Here is a 12,036-nt window from a genome sequence, read left to right on the forward strand (position 1 = left end):
GCTGGCACAGGAATCATAGAATCAATCGTAGAATCACAGAATAACTTGGGTTAGAAGGGACCTCAAAGATCATCCAGTTCCAACCCCACTGCGATGGGTAGGGACACCTCCCACTAGACTAAGCTGCTCAAGAATATTTTGAAGTGTTTGTAAGGAAGAGTAACTTGAAGGGACCGCTACAGATTTCCATGTTTAATACATTCCCACCAAAGCTGGCACGGTATTTCACTTTCCTTACTAAAATGGGACTACTTGGAAGTGTTTTGTCTTTAAGTAAGGAGGAACAACCTGGAGGAACCGCAGCAGATCTCCCATTAAAGCTGGCACTGTATTTCACTTTCCTTGCTAGAATCAGAATATTTGCAAGTGTTTGTAAGGAGGAATAACTTGGAGGAACCGCTGCACATTTCTACGTTTAGCACATTCCCACAGAAGCTGGCATGGTATTTCGCTTTCCTTACTACAACAGCAATATCTTGAAGCGTTTCGTCTCACAGTAAGGAGGAATAACTCGGCGGAACCGCCGCGGATTTGTGTTTAACGCGTTCCCCACGGAAGCAGCCCCAGAGCTGGTGCCACACGTAGGCGCAAGGCCGTTCCGCATTACACAACACACAAATATCCAGAGGGCTTTCCAAGCACGCTCCCCACGGCTCCTACACGCCCTCCTGCTTCTTTCGGAGGGGGGAGAACCAGCCCCAGCCCCGCAGCCCCGCCCCGGCGTGTGTGGGGTGGGGGTTGAGTGTCTGCGGGTGGATTCTCCGCCGCCTCGCGACCAAATAAGGGTAAATTCCCCACCAGCGGGCGGGGAGCGGACAGGCAGCCTTGGATGTGAACTCTTCAGGGATTACGGACGCTGGGAGGGGAGCACAGACCCACTCCCCCGCTCCCCGCTGCTACGTGCGCACAGCAGAGGGTAATGGCGACCGCGGGTGGGGGGGGCTCCCGCCCGGCCACGCCCCAATTGGGAAGCGCTGACGTTAATCCCCGCCCCTCGACCGCCCCCTCACTCCCCATTGGGCAGCGCTGACGTCAACCCCCGCCCCTCGCTCCCCATTGGGCAGCGCTGACGTCAATCCCCGCCCCTCCCGCCTGGAACTTTCCAGCCTTTCGCCGAGCTGGGGCGGGGCGAAGGCGAAGCGCCAGCGGTGATTGGTCGGCGGAGCGAGAAGCAACCCGGAAGAAGCGCGGTCTGGCCGCGGAGGGAGGGGGGAGGAGGGCGGGGCGAGGGTGTGAATCCGCGGCTCTGATTGGCCAGGAGAGGCGGGGGGGCGGGCGCCCCGCGGTAGCTCACGGCCGCGATTGGCCAGCGGCGCCCGGGCGGCGCCCAGATTGGCCGCCGGGGTTCTGGCAGGTTCGAGAAGGCGGCGGGGCGGGCTATAAAAGGGGCGGCGGCGGCGCGGGCAGCCACATCGCGCCGCGAAGCGAGCGGGAGCGGGACGGGGCGAAGCCGGCAGAGCGCGAGTGAGGAGCTGGTAGTGGGGAAGCTGTCATCATGTCAGGCAAGGGGCCGGCGATCGGCATCGACCTGGGCACCACGTACTCCTGCGTGGGCGTCTTCCAGCATGGCAAAGTGGAGATCATCGCCAACGACCAGGGCAACCGCACCACGCCCAGCTACGTGGCCTTCACCGACACCGAGCGCCTCATCGGGGATGCCGCCAAGAACCAGGTGGCCATGAACCCCACCAACACCATCTTCGACGCCAAGCGCCTCATCGGCCGCAAGTACGACGACCCCACAGTGCAGTCAGACATGAAGCACTGGCCCTTCCGCGTGGTCAACGAGGGCGGCAAGCCCAAGGTGCAGGTGGAGTACAAGGGTGAGATGAAGACCTTCTTCCCGGAGGAGATCAGCTCCATGGTGCTGACGAAGATGAAGGAGATCGCCGAGGCCTATCTGGGGCGCAAGGTGCAGAATGCTGTCATCACGGTGCCAGCTTACTTCAATGACTCCCAGCGCCAGGCTACCAAAGATGCTGGTACCATCACTGGCCTCAACGTGATGCGTATTATCAATGAGCCCACGGCTGCTGCCATAGCCTATGGCTTGGACAAGAAAGGTACCCGGGCTGGGGAGAAGAATGTGCTCATCTTTGACTTGGGAGGGGGCACTTTTGATGTGTCCATCCTTACCATTGAGGATGGCATCTTCGAGGTGAAGTCCACAGCTGGTGACACCCACCTGGGTGGGGAGGACTTTGACAACCGCATGGTGAACCACTTTGTGGAAGAATTCAAGCGCAAGCACAAGCGTGACATTGCTGGTAACAAGCGAGCAGTGAGGCGGCTGCGTACGGCTTGTGAGAGGGCAAAGCGCACTCTCAGCTCTTCCACGCAGGCTAGCATCGAGATCGACTCCCTCTACGAGGGCATTGACTTCTACACTTCCATTACTCGTGCCCGCTTCGAGGAGCTTAATGCTGATCTCTTCCGTGGCACCCTGGAGCCAGTGGAGAAGGCCCTGCGTGATGCCAAGCTAGACAAGGGCCAGATCCAGGAGATCGTGCTGGTGGGTGGCTCTACTCGTATCCCCAAGATCCAAAAGCTGCTACAGGACTTCTTCAATGGCAAAGAGCTCAACAAGAGCATCAACCCTGATGAAGCTGTTGCCTACGGCGCCGCAGTGCAAGCAGCTATCCTCATGGGAGACAAGTCTGAGAACGTGCAGGATCTGCTGCTGTTGGATGTCACCCCTCTGTCCCTGGGCATTGAGACGGCTGGTGGAGTGATGACTGCTCTCATCAAGCGTAACACCACCATTCCCACCAAACAAACTCAGACCTTCACCACCTACTCAGACAACCAGAGCAGCGTCCTCGTCCAGGTGTACGAGGGTGAGAGGGCCATGACGAAGGACAACAACTTGCTGGGCAAGTTTGACCTCACGGGCATCCCCCCAGCACCCCGTGGAGTCCCCCAGATCGAGGTCACTTTTGACATCGATGCCAATGGCATCCTGAACGTCAGCGCCGTGGACAAGAGCACTGGTAAGGAGAACAAGATCACCATCACCAATGACAAGGGTCGCCTGAGCAAGGATGACATTGACCGTATGGTGCAAGAAGCAGAGAAGTACAAAGCGGAGGATGAAGCTAACCGAGAGCGGGTGGGAGCCAAGAACTCCCTCGAGTCCTACACGTACAACATGAAGCAGACGGTGGAGGATGATAAACTGAAGGGAAAGATCAGCGACCAGGACAAGCAGAGAGTGCTCGACAAGTGTCAGGAGGTGATCTCTTGGCTCGATCGCAACCAGATGGCTGAGAAGGAAGAGTATGAGCACAAGCAGAAAGAGTTGGAGAAACTCTGCAACCCGATTGTCACAAAATTGTACCAGGGAGCTGGGGGGGCCGGGGCGGGTGGCTCCGGTGGCCCCACCATCGAAGAAGTAGATTAAAGAGGACTGCAGCACAGACTGGTTTATGGACAGTTCCTCCATTCTTTGCTTTGTATTTTTTTTCTAACGTTAAAGGAAAACGTCCTTGCGGATAACAGAGTTTATTCTCTTGGGTGTGTATAAAGGCAGATCTGTCAGCTTGGTTTTGATAAAAGGAAAGGCACTCCTGCTTTGTAAGGTTAGTAATAGACAAGTTTTGTTAATTCTGATACAGCTGTTTGTACTCTGGATGTTTGTAACAAAGTGTTTCTTCTAAAGTAACCACTTGACTGTTGCAGTTGACAGTTTTCAAGTTATGCATGAAAAATCTTTATGGAAGATTGCAAAAAAAAAAAAAATGCCAAATTCGGCTTCTGGAAATTTTGGTAATAAATAAAATGTATTTAAAGCATAAACCTATCCTCCTCTTCTCTCTGATGGGGCGGGGATGGGGTGGGTGAGGAAGACTTTGCTGGTGGCATGCTGCCCACAGCCCCTCAGCTCTCTGGGAGTCCCACCATGGGGTGGGTTTGATGTTGTAGTGAACCCAGCGTGGGGATTGAAGACACTCTCCCCACAGGGGAGAGAAAGCTGGTGGTGCAGACCCCTAGCTCTGGGGCTGATGTGAGTGGAGCTCCTGGCTACCACGGGGAGGGAGGGGGGAAGTTTTTCCCGAGTTTGGTGTAGTGTTTTCAGGCAGGAGCTGCTCTTCGCCTGCTTCGGCAGTGGAAGCCCAGAGTAGCTTACCCTGTTCATGTCATGGAATAAAACAGCAGGGAAGTAAGGACAACAAAAATAGTCCTGCTTGGCAGGCGGCTGGGCTTGATAAAATAGAGACTGGTTATGGCTCACTGTATAAATTGCTGAGTTATTTTTGGGTTGCTTGTATGCAAGCTGAGCTTTCACTGTTTTACTGAATATGGTTTTTTTAACTCCTTTAAGACAATCAAAAGTACAGCTTCCAGGGAAAGCTGAGAGTGCTGAGCTGGGATGCTGAAATTGGTAAATAGGCAAAACCTGGAGCAGTTAAATTTGTCTGGCTTTGCTGGAAACCATCTCCAGAGCTCTGCATTTCTTTCAGAAACCAAAACCCTGTGGCATTTAGAGTTGGAGGAGCTGTGAATTAACTAGATCTAATGGAGGAGCCTGACACGCACATTTTGGACAGCCTTGTCCTTTAAGGGAAAAAAACTGCAGAGCAGTGGGCAGCTCGGGGAACTATCGCCCTGTTTGTGTTTTGTTTTTCACTAGGGAGTGGGAACACTGGGAAACGCAGGCGCTGCCCTGCGGGCTGAGAAATTTTAGGACCCCCATTTATACAAGCCTGTAGATGGCATGTATTAAAAAAAAAGTCTAAAATATGTTTTGTAATGAGAGGGCAGGCAAAATTAAATGTATTCGGTATTTAACAATCTGCAGAGAGGTGAAACTCTGGTTTACTGCGTTACTTCTCTTGGCTGGTTTGCCAGGGCACTGACTGCGGGTTTTTCTTCACTGGCTGCAGAAAGGGGTTTTGGTCACCACAGGGGAACACGAGGCTTGTAAAAAGCTTTTTTGATCAGCTGTTGTTGCAAGTGATTCAAAATTATTTCAAGTGTATTGAATGGTTCCTAGGTAAATGGCAGTGCCATCCCAGGGGAACTTGAGAAGTCAATTACAGCAGCTCGGCTCCTCCTGAGTGCTCCTGGTCTTGATGTGCACAGCATTTTCCTGAAGATCAGCGTCTTCATTGCCAGGCTGTAACACACATAGGACCCCCAAGAATGAGAAGATGCTGTGACTTTTCTTTTTTATTTTATAGGAACTAAGAGGTAAGTATGCTTATGAATAGCAGTAGATTATCTGTAAGTGAAAAGCTGTTATTGCAGACTGTAATACTTTGTCAGATACACTCTTCTTAACAGAAATGCCACTACTATGGGATGACAGTAAGGATTAGGTAGCACCCATGTTCATTGTAAATGCAGATTAACTTTATTTTCTATTAGCTAAGTGGTAATTACCCTTGCTGCATAGTTTCCTTTACTTTTCAGCCCTCCGTGTGCATTCCTCAGCATTAGTTCCCAGTTATTAAACACAATTTTTGGATGTTTTTCCTAAACATCTATTGAAGTGTATTGCAGAGCTAATGTAGCCAGACGTACACAGCAGACAGCTTGTCTCACACTTGTGCTGTTGTCTGTCCTTTCCCTCACCTCAGACCCTGCTGCTCAGCACCCATTTCAGCAGTGGAACAGGCAGGGAGTAACAGTAACAGAGACCCCAGAAGTAAAGTACCTGTCCAGATGGTTAAAATATTCCAGGACTCAGGACATGAATAGGTTAACACTGGAGTAATTGTATTTTCTGTTCCCCGGGAGAGGGATATTTTTTTAGTATGGACAGACCTAGACTGTGGGTTATGTAGAGGAGAAGAAAGTTCTTCTGAAGTATATGATTGGAAAAAAAAATTGAGTCTTGAGGCACAAAATAGGTTTTTCAAATATGTGAACACCATCCCCCCACCCCCGAAAAAAAATGCAAGAGGCAGAAAACCTAAAGGCTCAGAGTAAGATTCCTTGCATTCGTTTACTTAGTTTTTAAAACAAAGAATAACTTCAAGTTGATTTTCAGTGTATTGTACTTGCTGTAGAATGAAACTCTGATCCTGTTTAAGTTAGTAGAAAGTTGCCACTGACTCCAGTGGGTCTGCCTGTTTCCCCTCAGTTTCGTCTATAAAGTAAATGAGGGGGAAAATGATGTTCCTCACTTGAGAATAGGTGCATGCAGTTCTGGGGAGGAGCTGAATGTTTCAAATTTGGCAAAGCTAGGAAAATAATCTTGTCTAAAATCTGCAGTTTCATTGCTTCTGCACTCAGCGTCTGTCCTCGCTTTACTGTCCTGACTCACAGGGAAAGGCACATCCTGTCAAAATCACAGGCCTGGGTTTCTGAACTTTGCCTCTTCTTAAACAGGGCTCTGCAGGAGGCCAAGCCCATAGGAAGGTTAAAAAGTGGCTATAGCTTTGTAGCACTTGTGTAACCGCAGTGCTAACTTTTGATGGCTCCTTGTATTTGCTGATCAAGTTTATGCGCATGGTATTATTTTATATAGAGGAACACCCGTAGCATTAATACTGAAAAATTTAATCACCTAAATTAAAACCCTTAAGTGCCTTAGGACCTTGCTCCTGGTACAGCCAGGTGCATCGCAATGCAGAGCAATCACTCCTGTGTGAGATGCAGGTCACCCCGCAATTCCCCACCGTCGCTTTGCAGGGGAGAACCTAAAAATGGCAAAGCCACAAGCATTAACAAACTAATGTGCCATGCAAGAGCCCTCAGAGGGAGCCGAGGGCAGGAGAGCTGTCTGAGAGCAACCCACTCAGAAGCTGGAAAGCTGTGTTGTGCTCGGACAGGCTCCGTCCACCCATCTGGCCGGGTGAGTCAGCCCTGTGCCCTGCCGCCTCCGAAGCGTCCGTTTGAAGCTCTGCACAGAGGGCTCAGCAGACAGGCTGCAGCCCTGCTGTTTCCCTTGTGATACCATCTTGAAAACAGGAATGAATATATCCTGACAGCCTTTCTTTTATCTCAGGAGACACTGCATGGAGTCCTGCAGGCTGGGCAGCCTTCCTCTTGGGAGCTGCCTGCCATTTATTTGAAAGGTTCTCCTTGAAGGTTCGGGACACTCTGGGGCGCGGCCATGGGGTGACAACTGAAGGAAATGTGGCATTTTAGGACTGCACCATATATTTTGCCTTCCACATTGTGAGCCACTCCCATGGATACGCATGAAGTTCAAGAAGGAAGTGTTTGGGGAATTCACATTTCCAGTCTTGGCCTTTAGGTGAAATGCAAGGCATCACATTAGAAAGCACTCACTTAAACCTAGCATGCATATTTAATTTTAAAATACCTTTTTTTCAGTCTCATCAGTGCATTGCAATGTAATAGCATTTCCAGCTTTACTTATTTAAAAGATATTCCACACTCCTCCTTCTTTGCCCATCCCTGTGCCTGACATGAGTTTTGCCTAATTTGTCCCTTTAGAAATCACATGGTGGTCTAACGTTTGCCTTTACTGGGGACACTGTGTCTTGGCACATGGGAATCCTGTGGAATTAAACCAGCAAAGCATGTGGATGCCCTTACAGCAGCAACATTATGTTCTGTAGTTGCTCATCACAGGAAAGTTATCACCCCTCCCTACCCCACAGCGAAACAAGTTATGCTAGTAAAGCTTCCTTAGCATACCTATGTGGGTCAGGTATCACATCTCTGCCGCTCTCATCCACATATTTATGCAGGCAGAAGCCTATAGTGTAGACTCGCCTCTAGAGTGGATTTTGCTTGCAGCAGCACAGTGATTATATACTCGGGCAGGCCAGCATTTCCAGATGCAACAACATATTTTCGCTTCCACATATGAAACAGCAGTATTAAAAACTCCTGATCCACCCTTGCATGACCCATTTGCCTTTACTCTCTTCTGCATCAGTAGGGTGGAGGCACAGACAAGCTGGTTCCTCTTGTCATCCCAATAACAGCACCAGCCAGGAATGTTAGAGAGGGGATAAATTTCTCTCTAAGAGCCAACACATTGCTGTAGTCTTTCTTTAAAGGAAAAGCCAGAGCATTATAGGAAATTTGTGTTCCTTTTCCATTGCTGAAGATACTCTCTCCCACCATTCAGGAATTGTGTTTTGTGTGTTGGCCTGTGCAAGAGTTGATAGATCGCTGTTGTATCCTGGACCAAGAAGCATGAGGTCATTCTTGCTTATGCCTAGGTAGCAGTTAGCAACACCTCTGCCCTATCTGTTGGAGCAGTTCAAAATGTATCGTTGCTCCAAATGATACCAGGTCAGCAGTTAAAAATCTATTTTGAGTAGGATTGAAGAGACAAAACCACTTCCAGAAGTGCCAATGCTGTGTATTTCAGGGAGGACTCTACAGAAACCCCCATGGGTTAAGGGATCTTGGTTGCCTTGCTATTCACTGACAGGCATCATACAATATTTTCTATCAGTCCCTGTAAGAGCTGTTGCACAGTTGAACTGACAGCCTGGCAATCACATGTCAGAGCTGAAAGCTGCATTTCTTTTTGCCAGGCTGTGTCTAAAAACATAAACACGGTTCTTTCCAAACGATGTTTGTTTCTCATTTGGCAGGCTCCTTATTTTCCTGCAGACCTCATTCACAACAAGTTCGCAAATGTACTAACACAGCCTGCTTGAAGACAACTGATGCTAGTGAGTCCTTAGTCCTAGCCCCAGTGCTGCAGGTGGAAAATAAATAAGCTAAAACATCTATTAAGCTAAAAAGTCTCTGTCATAAACTAAAAATAAGGTTCTCTGCTGCAATTACCTTCAAATCTCACAGGATTGAATAGAGAAGATATTTTCTATAGTACACCTCTACAAAATTTTCTCTCCCCCCCCGACTCTGTAGCAGGGAGGTGGTTATTATATCCTACAGAAGAACTAGAAACTAGGCTATGACATTTTTGTTAAGCTCCATAGATTTCTGAGCACCTCAGAATACAGAATCAAAACCCAAATTTTGAAAATACCTGTTGAGCAGGAGGGTGCATTTAAAGACTTCTTCCTTTCTGTTAGAGAGATGTTAATAACAAAAGGTTGATTGTTAGGAGCACAAGGCAAATGCCTAGCTGCATGAAAACAGCTGACAACTGCTGATGTTCAATAATCTCATCTGATAAAACCACGCAGAGGGAGTAATTGCATGAGGATTTCAGTAAAAGAATGTGCAGCTGGTTTTTCTGGCTTTCCAAATGCAGCCTGGGTTCCCGTAAGCGGCGCTAGGCAATCATTGCCACCTGATCACCCTTAGCCCTTCAGTCTGGACTTGGTAGCTAATTCTGCCTTTGCCTGTCCAACACTTTTAGCTAGTTTGCCTCTGTGGATGTTGTCGCCACTGAACGTGGCATGTGGCCAGGCCACAGGGCTCTGAACCCGGGGCAAGACTGGTGGGCGTTGTCCCAGGGATGTGAGGACATGAGGTGGACGCTGTATCTCTCCAGAAGTGACAGTGCAGCTACCTTATTACTTTGCTTTGGATGATACAGGGTTCAGGACAGAAAGGCAGCTGTGTTGACATGAAAAACAGTGAAAAGTGCTGAAAACAAACAAGTAGGAGCTTCGATTTTGCACAATTCTGAAGTGAAGAAACACGCTGGGGCTCAGAGCATTGCGCCTAAGGGCATTATTTATTCCATTCATATAGCACGATCCTGGTTTTAATGAGCAGGCAGAAGTACTTGGCAGGTAAATGGCATAGTCATGGACTAAGTATTAGCTACTGTGAAACTGGATTCTGTACTTCTGTGTCTAGTACAAACAGCAGTGCATGCACACAGAGTCTAACATTCCCAGAGAAATCAGGGCTGACATTTAACCACCCCTGGGAAGAGAGGAGGAAATTAATATGGTGGGTATGGAAAACAGAGACTTCACACAGTGAGAAGAAATGAGAGGCAGAAAAGAGGTGAAGGACTGGATGGTGAGTCAGTGATATTTTTGTTGGGTTTATGAGTGTGTTTATTTTCTGGGTGTGATATCCAAATGAAACATTAGATATACCTAAAGAATGGATGCATACACATACTGTTGAGTGTCCCCAGTTACTGGGATGCACACGGACACACAGATACCACAAGAAACAACATTAAAAGCCTGCAAGGTCTGCAAGCTCAGTTGTTCAGAATTATGACCAGGACAAGCCTATTTCTTCTTTCGTTGTGCTTATACATCATAACCCAGTTTTTAATTACACAGTAACGGGGTGGGTTTTTTTTTCATCTGTAGGGCACCTGCCTTGGTCAGTGCTCACAATGGGCAGTGTATATGCTAAGAAGGTAATATTTCCCAGTTCAATATACACTGTATTAGCTGTGTGCTGCCCAGCCCCAGCTCTGGAGAAGAATTATTCCTTAGGATGTTGCCTGTGGATCCACCATTGCATCTTGAATGCTTCATGATGTTAAACATTGAGTTTTCACCCCCAAGATGTGTGTAATTCTTACAGGGAGAAGGTGATAAAACAAGACACTGAAAGCCAAACACCATCTGTCTATTATGGGCTCTTCTGGAAATGCCAAGGAACTGTTGCTTTCAGATTTGTATCATACACTTCTTGGGCTGTTTAGAGTTCCTCTTGGCTTCTGTCATAGCTGTTGGTGTCTAGTCCTGCATGTCAGACTTTCATAAAGCCAGGCCATTCACTGAGAAAGAAAAGAGCATACAAATAGTAGTCATTAGGGTTGAATGTGTGTTGGAGTGATTTGCGTGGCTTTCTGTGACTGAAGCCCATGTGGAAATCCGTTTCCCACATAGCCTTCAACTGCATCAACCATTAAACACTAATTTCACTTATTGTAATCTCCTGGCTTACTCCTTTTATAGCTTCCAACTCTTGCAACAGCTGAAGCAGGGATTCCACAGACACTAATCTCCTTTGCTACACAATGCCAGGCTTTGAATTTTATTTTTCAGGCTAATATCTGTTTGAGTCATCAGCATGGGTGGGATATTCGGTGCCCACCTCTGCACCCTTAGCTCATTAAATACTTGGTCTGAACTGATCTCCAGCAAGCACTTGGTTACGGGTAGTACAGTGCTGCATCTAAGCATCCTGTCTCCTGCACTGGTAACTCGGTCAGTCTCCTGGTTCCCCTGGCACTGTTACCTGTCCTGGTGCCTGTGCTTGGCCAGAGCCAATTCTGTCCCACTCTCCACAAATCCCTTCCAGATTTTCTTCATTTCCACCTAGTTACCTGTCTGCTGCACTGATTCTCGGGCCTTCCCTGCCTGCCTAGCCAGCTCTGTCTTTAGCTCTCAGTCCCACTCTTACATTCACAGTTCTTTTCCCTGCAGGTCGTTCTCATTCTTAGTTTCTCCTTATCTTTCATCTGGGCTTTTTCTGCCAATTTGCTCCCAACACTAGTACAACGGAAGGCTCCTCTCCCCTGCCTCCTGCACCCTGAGTGCTAATACAGGTGGCCCTGACTATGTGCAATGTCCTTTACTTTTCCCAGTTCTTTTGGCATGACTTTTACTGAAGCTAAGATGGCCCGATGATCTCCTGAGGCTGATGACAGCCCTGCTCTATAAAAATGGGTCGATGAGCCATCAGTTCCATACCTCCCACTTTCCCCTGACAGGGTGTCCATTTCTTTACTGCTGTCTGGCTGCCATGGGTGAGATTTGAGGTCGTTCCCAAACCTGTTTCTCTCATCCTTTTAAATATGTAACTTGGCTGCCAAGTCATGGATATGTACTTGGCAGCCTGCAATAGCAACTGGAAACACAACGTACACAATATGATTGTCAAAAAAAGAGAGAGAGAGATGGGTGTGGAGAACAGAGCCAGAGCTGAATTTTCAGGATGATTTGACATTCTTGCTTAGCTATCTGTGGACAGTTTGTGTTAGCATGGATAAACTTTTACAGACTACCTACAGGAGAAAAGATGCAGTATTTGGAAGGCTATTGAAATAGGAGGGGGAAGTTAGGGACATACTGTTGTATTGAGATGTTCTTTCCCCGCATTGCATTGTCCATGTGTTCTTCCACGTGGTCAGCAACATCTCAGTGTTGCTTTCAGGAGTATTTTCTGTAGTTAGAAACTATTGCATAAATGAATTACACCATCTTTAAGAGC

At 48.1% G+C, this 12,036-nt stretch overlaps 1 protein-coding gene across 1 annotated transcript; it reads left to right on the plus strand.

Moving 5' to 3' along the window:
• Nucleotides 1-1,413: 1,413 nt before the first annotated feature.
• Nucleotides 1,414-3,795, plus strand: HSPA2 (heat shock protein family A (Hsp70) member 2). Its single transcript, XM_069858888.1, has one exon. The coding sequence runs from the start codon at nt 1,496-1,498 to the stop codon at nt 3,398-3,400; it is 1,905 nt and encodes a 634-aa protein (XP_069714989.1). The 5' UTR covers nt 1,414-1,495; the 3' UTR covers nt 3,401-3,795.
• Nucleotides 3,796-12,036: the final 8,241 nt, after the last annotated feature.

This window comes from Phaenicophaeus curvirostris, chromosome 5, assembly GCF_032191515.1.
Source record: "Phaenicophaeus curvirostris isolate KB17595 chromosome 5, BPBGC_Pcur_1.0, whole genome shotgun sequence".
Classification (NCBI taxonomy): domain Eukaryota; kingdom Metazoa; phylum Chordata; class Aves; order Cuculiformes; family Cuculidae; genus Phaenicophaeus; species Phaenicophaeus curvirostris.